Source organism: Tupaia chinensis, unplaced genomic scaffold, assembly GCF_000334495.1.
Source record: "Tupaia chinensis unplaced genomic scaffold, TupChi_1.0 Scaffold143602_1, whole genome shotgun sequence".
Lineage (NCBI taxonomy): Eukaryota > Metazoa > Chordata > Mammalia > Scandentia > Tupaiidae > Tupaia > Tupaia belangeri.
Genome location: NW_006203448.1, coordinates 623,189 through 637,198, shown reverse-complemented (window position 1 = coordinate 637,198; position 14,010 = coordinate 623,189). Strand labels below are relative to the sequence as shown.

The 14,010-nt window shown below is 61.5% G+C and overlaps 2 protein-coding genes across 6 annotated transcripts in view; one reads left to right on the top strand and one right to left on the bottom strand.

Moving 5' to 3' along the window:
• ADAMTSL2 (ADAMTS like 2) overlaps positions 1–1,949 on the top strand; it is a 34,211-nt gene extending 32,262 nt beyond the window's left edge. For all 3 annotated transcript variants that reach the window (XM_006164274.3, XM_027766608.1, XM_006164271.3), the window contains 2 exons: positions 388–532; positions 1,230–1,949. In XM_006164274.3, coding sequence (XP_006164336.1) covers positions 388–532; positions 1,230–1,348 — 264 coding nt within the window. In that variant the 3' untranslated portion in view covers positions 1,349–1,949. The remainder of the gene's footprint in view (positions 1–387; positions 533–1,229) is intronic.
• A 1,308-nt stretch (positions 1,950–3,257) lies between these two features.
• Positions 3,258–14,010, bottom strand: part of FAM163B (family with sequence similarity 163 member B) — a 31,860-nt gene continuing 21,107 nt past the window's right edge. For all 3 annotated transcript variants that reach the window (XM_006164269.3, XM_006164268.3, XM_006164270.3), the window contains 2 exons: positions 5,816–5,931; positions 3,258–5,278 (listed from right to left, as the gene is read on the bottom strand). In XM_006164269.3, coding sequence (XP_006164331.1) covers positions 4,871–5,278; positions 5,816–5,908 — 501 coding nt within the window. In that variant the 5' untranslated portion in view covers positions 5,909–5,931 and the 3' untranslated portion in view covers positions 3,258–4,870. The remainder of the gene's footprint in view (positions 5,279–5,815; positions 5,932–14,010) is intronic.

The window sequence follows — 14,010 nt, the reverse complement described above, 5'->3', positions numbered from 1 at the left end:
GGGCGCTGTGGGTGGGCGTGCCAGTTTCGGGAGCTGCGTTGGATTGGCTGGCAGCAGCCTCTGCAGCGCAGGCCAGGAAAGCAGAAGCAGAGGGCCCACCAGAGGCACTCGCAGCTGGGGAAACCAAAGTAGCGCTGGGTGGGGGTGAGAATGAGAGTTTCCCAGCTGCCAGCCAGAGCCCTTCTCCTCTGTGGTACTACACTCAGCCCAGGGGTTGCAGCTCCAGCCTCGGAAGAGCTGGGCCTGTTTGCTGAGACTCATGGGTCTTGCCGGATGGGCAGATGGGGAAATACAAGGGTGCAGGATAGTGAGGTCCCCCACCTTGGACCTGCACCCTGCACTCGGTCCTGTGAGCAGCCTCACCCATGCCACCTGTATTCCCATCAGTGCACCAAGACCTGCGGGGTGGGAGTGAGGATGCGAGACGTGAAGTGCTACCAGGGGACCGACATTGTCCGCGGCTGCGACCCCCTGGTGAAGCCTGTGGGCAGACAGGCCTGTGACCTGCAGCCCTGCCCCACGGAGCCCCCAGGTGAGAAGGGGGTGACCGAGGGCGGGGCAGGGCCTGTACAGGGACAGCTGAGAGAAGCAGGCATGCCTGGAGCGCAGTTCCCTCCTGGAGCAGTGCAGCTCGCTCCAAGGTCGGGGCACAGGGGAAGGTGAACGGGGGCCCGGGGCCAGTGTGGATGTGCACTCCGTGGAGAGCACCACCGGTAGGACTCTGGGTGGCTGCAGAGCTGCAGACCAGCCGGCATCGGCCCCAGGAGGCAGGGAGACGAGGGGCTGGAGCAGGCTTCCTGGCCTGGACATCTGAAAATGGGTGCTGGGTGGGGGAATGCGGTCTGCTTGGGCACATTGCTGGGGAGGGACTGGAAGGCACTTGCAGGTCCTGGGAGGGCCGGCCTATGGGAGGAGACTGGTGGCCCTTCTGAACCCCGCTCTCTGGGCATAGCCCCTCTGGTCACAGATGAAGCCTGCTGGTGGTATCCAGGACATCCTAGGTGGCATTGGGTATGGGTCGGCTGGCAGAGAGCTAGAGTTAGGGCCCCGCCGTGGGCTGGAGGAGGAGATGGGCACAGAGGGTCCACCTGCCCACGGGTGCTCTACCGCCCGGCTGCCCTTTGGCCTCTGCTGTTGAGGAGAGGAGGTGGGGAGGGGCAGGGCTGGGGGTCTGTGGGCTTTTACCCTTGGCCTCCTGACAGCCGCCCACCTGCTGTGTCCCTTCCCAGATGATAGCTGCCAGGACCAGCCAGGCACCAACTGCGCTCTGGCCATCAAGGTGAACCTCTGTGGCCACTGGTACTACAGCAAGGCGTGCTGCCGCTCCTGCAGGCCCCCCCACTCCTAGGCCCACCAGCTGGAGACCCACATATCCCACCCGGGTCGCCGCAGCCTCTGGGCCTCTCCGCAACACCTTCCTGCGGGGTGCCCCGGGATGTGAGGACATGACACCAAGCCTTGGCTGATGAGGGACTGCCCACGGCCCACGGACCTCTGCTGTCCCCGGCAGGACCCCAGTGCTCTCGGCCTTCCTCCGGACAGTGCCACCATGGGCGGACAAGCAGAGCCGTGCAGACTCGAGTCTGGGTGCCCGCCCCACACCCAGAGGCCCCCAGCAGGGGGGCCTAGCCCAAAGCCCAGTGGTGGACCTGGCCCTCACATCTGCCCACGGTCCAGGCACTTCTCTGGGGGTGGGGCCACCCCAGGAGACACACGGACGACCCCAGCCCCGGAAGGGTAGAGAAGGGCAGCCAAGGAGAGCCTGGTGGTGTTTAGGGTACCCTTCTGGGAGTCTGAGAATCGGCATAGCCTGCTTCATCGGACGGACCATTGCACTTTCCGCCAGGAGGAGGCGCAGTTCTGGTGGAACCGCAGGTCCTGCACAGTGGGCTCGACCCGGTGGCCCCGGCCCTCATTAGGTACAGTAATAAAGTGGCCTATTTATGGTGGCGGTGTGGGCCTCAGCTGCTCCTGGCTTGGGGGTTATGCTGGGCAGTCAGACAGCCGGGGTGCAGAGGGGTACCTGGGCTTCTGGACTCGGGTGCTGCAGTGGGACAGTGTCAGCTGGTGCAGGACCTGCAGGGGTATCTTGCAGCCGAGCCTCTGCCCAGAAGCAGAGCACCACTGCTGGGCATGCTGGGGGAGCCAACATGAGCCGGGCTGCGGGAGCCTGGGCAGGAGCAGCCGTGAGCCCCAGGAAAGGGTGCCTGCTGCTGCTGCACCCCCGGAAGCCCCATCTGGACTTGCGTATGGGGCCAGGGAAGGAGCTGGGAGGCGCTGTTTGGGCTGACCCAGGAGCCTGAACGCCTTCTCCCAGGGGAAAGGCCCAGAAGGGGAAATGGCAAACAGCCACTCCCAGCCTGGGGTGCAGAGCCAGCCCACCTCTGCACCGAAAACCGTGGGGAGGGTCTCCTTTGGCACAGGTGACCACGAGGCACAGCAGCCAGTCTGCTTCCTGCAACATGGCGGCAGCCAGGCCCCAGGCCGAGACCTAGAGCAGGGTCCGCCACAGGATCTGAGCATGGCTCCCGTAGACTCGGTGCTCTGGGAAACTGAGGCAGCAGCTCACTCCAGTATGTTCCTGCCCCCGTGTGTGCCCACGCGTGTATGCGGCAAGGGGCTGCAACTGAGCCGCTGCCACCACGGGTTCTTCCGAGTCCCCAAATTCGTTACCGACGGGCAGGAAAGTGGGACGGACTCCCGAAGGTCACCAGCTCAGTCCAATAGAGCTGAGTGGCCGCAACCCCACGCTCTGCGGTTGTACCCCCTTTCTCCCTCCCTGACCACACACGCGTCCTCGGTGCCTCCCGTTTCATCCCTGAGATCCCATGAGTATCATGGCCCTGCTGGATGCAAGGCCAAGGCCCAGATCCCAGCCCTCTTCAGGGCTGAGTCTACACGGGGGTTCCCGATCTGGGAAGAGGGAGCCACCACCAGAAGTGTGAAGACAGTATGGCTGCCATGGGACCCCTCTGGGCAGAGCCCAGACCCCACTGCTGGCTGGCAGGGTACGGCCACTCCAGAAAGCCCCAAGAGGGCGTCTGGACTGAAGACTCCGGGAGCGGGGTGTAGATCAGCCAAGTTTATTGGGAGCCCTGCAGCTCCCCACAGCCCCCACCAGGGAGCCCAGGGAGGGAGGGGTGGGTGCTTTGTTCATTTCGGAGAGCCAGGCATCTACACAGAGGGACAGAGACCAGGGACAGGGAAGGAAACAAACCAGCCGCCCTCCCCCACCCCCACCCAGGCCCACCCCCCAAGCTAAGGATGTGTCAGAAACAAAGGAGCCAGGGACACAGGAAGCAGAGGTGTGGGTGGGCCCGAGGCAGGAGGAGAAAGGGAAAATGGGAAAATCAAGAAAGCCCCAAGCAGTGGTCTCTGGTCCCAGGTGCTTCCCAGGAAGAGTGGGTGCCCTGGCGGGGGAGGGGGCAGCCCAGGGAAGGCTCGTCTCTGAAGGTGCCTCTGCTGGGGAGTCTGGCCTCCTTCCCTGGGGCTCCGGCCAAAGCCGGCCAAGGCCCTTTGATAGTTCCGGAGAGGATAGGAGGAACTTGCCTCTTCCCAGGGGTGTGGGGGCAGGGCCATGCTCCCTGCTGCTGGTACCCTGGGCTTGGGGTGTTGTTCAGGGTGGCCACTGGGCCTCAGTTCTGCTGGAGAGGGGCTGAGAAGGCCTGGGGACCCCTGGCTTGGTGCCTTGTGGAGAGGGGCTGAGAAGGCCTGGGGACCCCCGGCTTGGTGCCTTGTGGCCCAGATGGGGTCTTTGCACGCAGGCAGCGAGCTCCGGATGCTGGCCCCAGGGGCAGGGGGCAGAGGGCAGGGACTGGTCTCGATCCTGGACCCCGCACAGCAGCAGGAGGCAGGGAGGTGCGACCAGCAGCTCTGCCTCCCTGGGCAAAGCCCGAGTATGGGGCCTCTGGGGCACAAGATGGGGAGACCGAGGCCAGTGGTAGGAAGGGCCATCCGAGTCTCATAAGCTGGGGGCTTTGAACCCCTGGCCCCGGCTCTGCCCAACCTCCTGTGCCTCATATCCCTCCTGGCCTCTGCCACCTTCCACGGCTAGGGCTGAGGACATGCGGTGTGCGTCTGGGAGGAGTGCTGACATGCCCAGAGCAGGCGGGCAGGGGTGCAGCCTTCTCCTCCATGTGCTCCTCCACCCCAAAAGGTCAGGCAGGGCTGAGTGTACTAAGGATGGTGCTACTCCTGAAATTCTCCTCCTGGGGGAGGCTTCCCTCTGTGGGGAGGCCCGCCCAGCCAGGGCTTCGACCCTGAGCAGACACTTGGTTCTTGAAGCCAGGAATGAGAGCGAGAGGGAGGGAGAAGAGGGAGAATGGAAGAGGGGGAGAGAACAGGGAGGCAGAGAGGAAGGGGGTGAGGAGGAAGGAGGCCTGAGAGCAGGGCAGGTAGAATACTTGGTCCACCGGGGAGGCCTGGGCCGCAGGCCGCAACATCACTGAGGCCACTCCTTCCTTGACCAGGTCGGAGGGCTGAGGCCCAGGGCGGGAGGGACAGAGCCAAGACCACCCAGTCAGAGATGGCCGAGCTGCTGGGGCTGAGAGGGGCGCCCCCCCACAACACCATCAGAAAACAAGAGCCAGGGCTCGGGAGCCGGGGAGCCCCCTGGCCAGCCCTGCCTTTACTCTGCAGCCGTTGCCTGGGCTGGCATCATGCCCGCCTCCCTGCCAGCCCCAGGCCCTACCCCTGTAGCTACGCCTGTGTTCACGGAGCCTTGTCCCTGCAGTGGGCCCAAGGGTTCCCCAAACCTGGGACCCTCCCGAAGGCAGGGAAGTGAAGATGGCTTGGCCAAGCCTGGGGCCTGGCTTGGGGCTCCTCCGGGGCACCATGGGGGCCGTCGCAGGCTCAGGGCCTCCCTGGGCCATCACACGTCAGTGCTGATGCTACGGCTCCGGGAGAAGGCCTCCCGCATGGCCGAGAGGCGGCTGGGGTTGAGCGCCTGCAGGCCTCCAAAGGCCGCAGTGGGCGGCTCGGCGTCGTCCTGGCCCACGCTTTGGTAGGCCACGAGCTCACCCCCGTTGTGCACCACCTCGTCCTCGGGCGGCTCCTGCAGGAAGAAGGTGGGCGGCTCGTAGTGGGAGCAGCTGCGGCAGAGGGTGCGGGCCTGCGGCGACTTCTGGCTGAAGGAGGTGGAGGCGGCTGGGTAGAGCGCAGCAGGCCCGTTGGTCAGCACGAGGTTGCGGTTGGAGTGCAGCGGGGGCAGGTGTGAGTGCACCGCGAAGTCGGGCTCCTCCTCGTCCCCCTCCGACTCGCCCTTCTTGCAGCAGTAGTACTGTGGGCAGAGGGCGGTGAGTGGCCACCCTGCTCCCACCGCGCCACCCGCTCGTGGCCAAGGTCAGCCCCGCAGAGCCGGGCAAGGCCCAGACACAGCCATGTGACTAACCACAAATGGGGGCTGCGAGGTCAATCAGAGCCAAGCGCTTCTCAGTGACTCGTTCAACTCCATTTAGCAGAGGGGAAGCTACAGCCCAGAGGGGCAGGCAGCCTGAGCGCGGCAAGCTGGGGTCTGGCCCGAGTCAAGCTGCTGGGCGCTGGGCTGCACTGCCTCATCCTCCGTGGACATGGCCAGGGAGACCTGGGGCCTCACACAGCCCTAGAGCTTGGTGGGGCACACAGCGTGGCCAAGTGCCCAGCCCCGCAGTCCTGAGGGCAGCTGTGTGCCACGCTAGGGCCTTTACCTTCTCTGAGCCTCAGGGCAAGCCTGGCGGGGTGGCCCGGCCTGCTTTGCACCTTCTCTGAGCCCTGGCTCCTCCCCCTCCCTGGCCCTGGCCCTCGGGGGCACTCTGGCGCTGCCCCGCCCCGGGGGTACCTGGAGCCGACAGTAGCACAGAACTGCGATGATGCAGAGCAGGATCACAGTCGCCAAGATGCCCCCGGTGATGACCACGGTCCCGGCTGTCATCCGCCCCCTTCTCCATCAACAGCCTGCAACACACACGGCAGCTTTACAGCAGCACTGTGTCCCCGTCGTGGAAGTCACCCATGCTATTTTAGAAAACTGAGAAGACAAGCAGAGGGGGAAAAGAAATACCCAGCACACGCATGCAAGAGACAGGCAGGAGGCCCGGGCCCTGCCTAGCCTGCCTCCACTCCGTGAAGGGCTGCATGCTGGCGCTCCGCCCCGCACTTCACTCGCGCTTTCGGGCAGATTCACGAGCCGCTCTTTCAGGGCTGGGTGTAGCACGCGCTTTTTGGAGGGTGCCCTTCCAGCCTGGCTCCACGTGCTCACTCCGAATTCACCCAAATGCAGCCAAGTGGAGCATATGGTTTCCTAACCGGCTTCCCTACTTCCAGTCTTGTGGGAGCATCCTTATTTTTCCATAGCATTAAATTTTTTTCTACATTTTTTTTTCTTTTTAGGATCGCTGTAGGGTGAATGCACTTGCTAGAGAGAGACAGAGAGAGACAGAGAGAGAGAGAGAGAGAGAAACCACCCATCACCCTCTGGGGGATGGCCATGCCACAGTCCCTTCTCTATTCTCCTTCCAGGCTGTTGGGCACACGCGACCAGCATATTTTCAAGCTACCAGGTGCAGGGTTCAAGCCCCAGGGCGCGGCTGGCCTGCGGGATCCAGCCGCCTTACCCACCATGCCACGGCGGGCCTTACAGCAGTCTTCGGCTGCACTCCATTATCAAACACAACCAGCCCTTTTTTTTACATTTCCAGTTGTGGGGAATGCACGCAACCTAAAGCGTGCCACGGGAGCCGTGCTGGGCTGTAGAGACCAGCGGCTTTCAGTAGATTCACTTTGTGTGCGACTCGTCTCCAGATGGGTTTCATCTCCAAAACGGAAAACCAGCTCCTTCTGCTGGTCAGTTTGCTGCGTTCCAAAGTAGGTATCTAGCGATGTTTCAGGAAGCGTGTGTGCGGCCGAGCAGTGGAGCCACCGCATGTCGGCACCGGCTGCCACTGCTCCTCAGGACGCGTGTTTACAAGTGGGGTACCAAGGCCCGAAGATGTGCTCTTTGTAAACTCGTGGAAAACGCCCAGAAAGAATGCAGAGCGTGCAGGGCAGGGCAGTCCACAGCCCCCTTCACACACAGCGTGCCGGTCAGCGCTGTCAGAGTTAAAGCCCTGACCTGCAGGTGTGTTGTGGGAGAGGTGTTGTCGTGGCCGGAGGCGCTGGCTCTGGCAGCACCGTCTCCCTAACCAATCTTTTTTTGGGGGGAGGGGCTCTCTTTTTTGTTTGTTTCATTTTGCAGGAGGATGGAGTTGAGGGAGTGACTGAAGAATTCTTTATTTTTAATATGCTATAGGGCACCTGCATTTGACAAAGAGAGACGGAGGGAGAGAAAGGGAAAAGGAGAAAACGCCTCTCAGGAGGACGACCTTCCCTCCATTCCCTCTCGGGATTTTGGGTACACACACACCGGCATGTTTTTCACGCCATGGGTCTGGGTCTCAGCCCTCGCAGCCGGCCATGTGGGATCCGGCCACCTTGAGCTCTACGCCTAGGTGTCTCTATCCGCAGAGCGAGGTGGTACCCACGAGGTCTAACGTCTGACAGCATCGCGCGCTCTCGCTCAGCTCTTCCACACATGTGCTGTGGTTCGGCCACCGCAGTCCTGTCCTTTTGATGTCCGAGTGGTCCCACTGGGAGTGTGGACTTTGAGGACTTCTGTGTCAGTCTGCTGAAAACTCACTGATCCTGGCAGGGCTCCGCTTAGTGGAGCGAGGTTTGGAGGGGACACAGTCTGGACATCCAGGGCTCGTTGCCCCTGGTTCCCATCGGGTCTAGGCACTTTCAATGACCAGAGTTAGGAAAGACTTTTTAAAAAATGATATTTTAGGAGGAGAAAAATAAAACACGAGTCCCTGCTGATCCTTCCACTTAAAACGCAAGGTGACAGGGTGCCAGCTGCTCCCGTGTGGGAGCCTTACTTCCAGACGTTAACCGACTTGGTCTTTCCCACGGAGTATTGCAATTTCTAAATACCGGTACTTGGACTCAAGAGTCTCTTGAAAGGAATTAGACGTTTCTACCCCTTTAGGGAGTGATAGTAAAAGACTGTTTCAAAATTGCTTGGGGGACCACCAGGTGGCGTAATGGATATGTCTTTGGACTCCCACATGGCCCATGGCCGTTAAAGCCCCAGACCCAAGGGCTTGAAACTCAGGGCGTGTGTGTGTGTGTGTGTGTGTGTGTGTGTGTGTGTGTATGCCTAAAGTCCCGAGAGGTGAATGGAGGAGAAGGAATTACGGCATGGCCATCCCCATGCAGGGCGATTTCTCACTTTCTGTCTCTGTCTCTTTGGCAAGTGCATGCTCCCTATAGCAAAAGTCTCTCTCCAAAAAATAAAAATAAACAAATAAATAAAAGTTGCTCAAGATAATTCTCAGTGTGGTTTTCTACCAACTCCATGCAGTAGTCCCTCCCGCTGTCCTCCACCTGCAGGGGAGACGTCCCAGACCCTGGACGCCTGGAACTGCAAATAGCACCACCCTGCGCGTGCTGTTTCTCACACACACACCTACGATAAAGTTTAAATTATAAGCCGGGCACAGTCGGAGATCAAAACCCAGAATAAAATAGAGCGGGTGTGGCGGTACACTGCAGCAGGTGCCGCGTTTCTAGCCCGCGCGGGCGGGTCCCCCCAGCCGGGGGGACGGGGCGCTGCCGTACTCTGGTTCATTTGTCCAGTATGTCTTTAACTGAAAGATTAACTAACTTCGCTTTTTCCTTATAGAAAAGATTTGTTTTCAAAATCAGAAGCCTAAAACCAGGCTCTTCCTTTCTACTCCCGCCCTGCCCCGTCCCCACAAGGAACCACTTACTTAGTTCTGGGTTGATCTTCCATGGCCTCTTTAGGAAGCCAGCAGGGACAGACGGCTTACTGCTTTTATAAGGAAGCCGTAGTCTCTGCACACTTCCTGCGGCTTCTTCCGCTCCACTAGCAGTCCGTCCCCAGTCCCACTGGCACCCTTAGGTCCTCCAGAGAAAGCGCTGAACTGACTGCTCCCCTCCCTGCCTTTTGAAGAGAGATTTTGGCTATGGGGCACGTTCGCTTGCCAGAGAGACAGAGAAAGACAGAAAGTGAGAAACCACCCTGCAGGGGGGATGACCACGCTGCAGTCCCTTCCCCTCCGTTCTCCTCTCAGGATCTTGGGCACGCACGCACACGTGCCCAGCGTGAGCTTCAAGCCTCCAGGTCTGGGACCCAAACCGCAGTGGCTATGCGGGAGTCCAGGTGTAACCCCAGCGCCACCTGCTGGTCCGTGCCGGCCCTCTTACCATTGCGCCAGGCTGGCTCGATGGGTAGGTATCTGCACTACGTGCCCGTTTTTTCTTTTTTCTTTTTTCTTTTTTTTTTTTTTTGAGAGGTTTTCGCTATAGGGTGCGTGTGCTCGCCAGACAGACAGAGAGAGACATAGAGACAGAAAGCGAAAAATCACCGCCCAGGGGGGATGGTCACGCTGCAATCCCTTCTCCTCCATTCTCCTCTCGGGATCTTGGGCACGCATGCACATGCGCCTGGCGTGAGTTTTAAGCCACTGGGTCTGGGACGCGAACCGCGGTCGACTATGTGGGAGTTCAGCGACACAGCCATTATGCTAACTGCTGGTCCCCTGCATCCCAGTTTTTGCAAGTGCAGAAATGCCCAACACGGTGATGAGCCCTGTGGTGCCGGTTACTGGAGTTTCTGGTAAACCTGCCAAAGAGTGGCTGGGATTTGGGCAGATGCGTCCCTTTCTAGAAAAGTGTGAGGACAACCAATAGGCGGGAGTTTCATTTGGAGACTCCAGGTCTGGGTGGTTGGTGTCTGGAGGCCCACCGGGGAGGGAGGTCTGAGGCCATGTGGTTTCCCTGCAGACTCAGCCAGACTAGGGAGGCAGCAGGCTGAGCGGGGATGCCCAGGACCCCCATTGAACAGGGAGAGGGTCACAGACATGCACCAACATGGAAGAGCTCCCAGCACCCCTGAGCCAGAGCACAGCTACAGCTGGAATCAGACCCCTGACGGACAGGCGGAAAGGTAGGTCCAGATAGATGTACAGCCACTCCAAATACAGACAGGCAAAGGTGCGGACAGGCGAGTCCAGACAGACCCAATGACGAGCCAGCTGGATGCAGACAGACATACAGAGAAAGTGCCAGGGGACCCCCTGCATTTCTAGGCGCCTGGCCTGGCAGCTCCAGGCCACCCCACCCTCCAGGGCAGCTGAGGCCCACGGGCTCGCCATGCCCTGCTGAGGGTGCAGGCCGAGCCAGGACAGGCTCCAGGGAGCTGGGCCTGCAGATGAGGTGGCTGGCAGGGGCGCTGGGGCCCAGGCCTGCGGTCTGATGCCTCTTAAGCTCTTTGCAGAGGGGAGGCAGGAAAGTGGATGGCACTGGCCGAGCTCTAGGCTCACCTCCCTTCACACCCTTCCTTGGGGCTCGCAGGGACATGGATTTGGACCCAGCCTGTTCTGGAGCAGTAAGAAATCAGGTGGCAGAGGGACCCTGGGTGAGGAGGGCAGGGCAGACAGTAGAACCCAGCTCTGCAGGTGAGGGGTCACATCTCCAGGAAGGCCAGGGGCCTCTGGGTGGGTGATCCAGCCACTACAGTGGCCAGGACACGCACCCCACGGCCTACACGGGGAGCCTAGGACCTCCCGGCACAGAGGTCACCACCTTGCCCTCACCTGCCCAGCCCTCTCCTGGCAAGCTCTCCTCCCTGAGATCCAACGCCAACCCAGGGATGAGCAAGCCACGGCCTGCAGGGGTGAGTGACTCGCCTGGGCCCAGCGCCAGTAAGAAGAGGGGTCAGGAGGGATCAGGGCTAGACCTGCCCACCCCCATCTGCCTTGTCCCCCTGCCGCCCCCACTGCTGAGCCCCCCACAGCTCCTCGTGAGTGCCCCAAGTCCGGCGGCATCTGTGCGAGTGCACACCACAGCTGATGGCTTGGTACCGGCTCTTGGCGTGCCCTGCTCAGAGCCGAGAGGCTGCACGGCTACCCCCGCCGTGGTCCACCAGCCACAGCTCACTGGGCTTGGGCAATGTGGTGTGCGCCACAGGCTGGGCCAGCGGCTTCCCTCCTGGGAAACAGAAAGGACCAGAGACGCTGGCTGGTCCCTGCTGGTCACGGACCTGGCAGTGACTTGAATGCTCAGGTGGTGGCCAGGGGTGGCATTTTCAGAGCCAGCCAGAGGGAACTGGGAGGGGGAGGGAGGGAGAAGCACACAGGTGCTGTGGCCACCAGGTGGTCCTGACCCCCGGGCTGCAGAGCCTCCAGGGAGCAGCAGAGATGCCTCCCGCACACGGCCACCTCGAGTGGTTGGCTGAAACCACCGCCCCACTTCGTCCATGAGGGAACAGAGGTGGGGGCACCCCAGCCGTTAGCTGTGGTTGAAATGAAATGAAATCCAGAGATGAAATCCAGCCCCCGCCCCTGCCCCCGCCCCACATAGCAGACGGCCTGGGGGACACAGCCGGGCCTTACTGACAGCACGGGGCTGGCCACGGTCCACACGGTTCCCCGTGGATGGGGCCGAAGCTGCAGGAAGCACGGAGCGTGTGGGTGGTTGTGGCAGGACCGAAAGGGGACAGGTAAGTGGGAACCCACACCATGTACTTGGGCTGGATCCACAGGTGCCAGCCAGCTCTGCCTCTGTCAGCCCTAAGACCAGGCCCTGGGGCCCCCCTTTTCCAGGTCACCCTCTGTAAAACGGGAGAACAGCAAGGACGTGACAAGAGGCGAGGCCGCTCCCAGAGCTGCACTGCCATTACTGCTGTCCTCGGTCTCTCTCGGGGCTGGGTCCTTGGTTAGGTCCCTCAGGGACTTAGCCAGGCCCACACAAAGCTGCTGGCCTGTCTGTCCCAGGTCTGAGATAAGGCAGGTCCTGCACTCCGCCTGGCTCTCGGGGCCTGGGCTGCCACTCCTCTGGTCCCCTGGGCCCTCTGGGTCCCCTCCAGGGGCAGGCAGCCTGGCAGCACAATGGGAAGGGTGTCAGCTGAGGCAGGTCCCAGGGCTGTCAGCAGCTAGCGCTCCGACACCTGGGCCATCCAGCTGGCGCCTCTCAGCTTCGCTCTGCAGATACAGCGATGCCCGTGATGGGAGCCAGGTCCGGGCCAGGCCTGCCAACAGACGAGCTTGCCGCTGGCAGCCTTGCTGGTGACCCAGCCCACCTCAGTCCACAGTCAAAGGGGGAGAGTCCCTGAGAGCACATGGCCTCCCTGGACCCCACCCTCGCTGGGCCCTGCCTTTCAGGGTGTCCTTGCTCCTGCCAGCAATGCCCAGCATACGCCTTTCTCCTCCAGGAAGCCGTCCTGAATTCAACAAATTCATCTCCCAGAGCTTCAAACTGTCATTGCTGGGAGGAGCCACGTCCCGCCCTCCATTCAGGGAGCCTGCTCTCACCTCTCCCTGCTGCCCTGAGTACCCGCTTTCTAGACCTCCCTTCAGGGCCCAGGACCCCACTCAGCAGTACACCAGGTCCGCCAGCCTGAACTTCCTGCTCTGCGCTTGCAGGCGACCTTGGTCAGGGGCCCTGCAGACCTCAGTGTCCTTGGCTGTAACACAGGTAAGGCAGGGTTAGACGAGGCCCCCCACAGCCTCATGGCGCTGTGTTTAACCAGACAGGCCAGGGCCCAGGGGGCTCAGGTGCATAAAAAGTCTGAAAAGCACAAATACAGAAAGTGTCAAGCAATGAATCAAGGTGGCACTCTCAAGGGGCAGGAGGGGGAGATATAGAACTCTGATTCGTGTCTGCCTGGGAGCTTCCAAGGGAAACAGGACTGACCTGGTGTCCCTGGGACACTCGAGTTCAGGGAACAGCTGAGCTGCGTGCCCAGGAGAGAGCAGAAGAGGGCTTGGGGCTCAGAGCTGGAGAGAGGTGGCATTGGATAGGGGAGGAACCAAAGAAGCTTCCTGAAGGGGGAGGCTTCTGAGCTGGTCCTGGCAGGATGCCCATCTTGTCTGGTTGGGCGGGGAGAGGGAAAGGGCCGTGGCTCCTGGATCCTCTCAGACCGAGTTGCAGAGGCAGGTCCAGGGACAGCCTAGCTGAGGCTCTCTGTTGCCCACGTGCGGCCTGGCAGCAGGCCTCCTCTGCTCCCTGCAGTCCAGCTGCCAGCCGGCACAGTTTGGCCCGAATCATGCTGAATTGCTAATCTGCCCCCAGGGCCATAAATTGTTTCGAAGCTTCATAAACGGTTTGGCTTCCCTGTCTTCACCTGATTTTCACAGGGATGGGCTGTAAGAAGGAGCCCCTCTGTACACCCCCACCCCACTCCTAGAGTCTGGGGGTGGGGTGCCCAGGCGGGCAGCAGCCCCTTTGTGATAGCAATGTCCCATCTGGGGGCTACAGCATTCACAGGCCCCGTTTCCCCCCTTACTGAAGACCTGCCACCCCACAGGGCCCACTCCCCACGCCCACTGTCCGGGGCGGGAGCCTCCTGTGCTGCAGTCCCACGTCGCGTGCTGACTCCTGCCCTCTGTTCCACTTGCTGCCCTCCCCCTGAGCTGGTCCCAGAGGCCTGAGCCGACTTCTAGTCTATCCGTGCTATGCCCACCCCAGCCCTGGGGATGCGGCCATGCCGGTGATGGCTCTGCCTGCTCCACCTGGAGGTCGCGCTCTGGGAGCCGAGGGAAGGCCACACACTGTGTCCTCTGGTTCAGCAAAGCCCAGAGACCTCCATGCCCAGATCTGGGGGTGGGCGTGGGGGACCGGCAGACAGGCAAGAGCCGGGGCTGAGCAGGGTCCCGGAGGTCAGCTGCCTTAACAAATGGCCCTGCCGACCCAGCGAGGACGACACTGCTCTCTTCCAGATGAGGAAACTGAGACCAGAGGAGCGGGGCTGGGGGCAGGGACTGCTGCCTCCTGGGCTCTCCCCGCCAGAGCCAGGCGAAGGTTATGGGGAGCCGAACCATGCCCAGACACGTCCGTCTGGGTACCTGTGACGAAGCCGGGAGCCCTGCTACCTGGAAGCCCTTGGCCTGTGGTGGGAGGGAGGGCTGCCCAGAGTTCCTGTCTAGACCGCCTCCACATTTGCTCCTGATTTCACGCTCTGCAGGCTCCCGCATT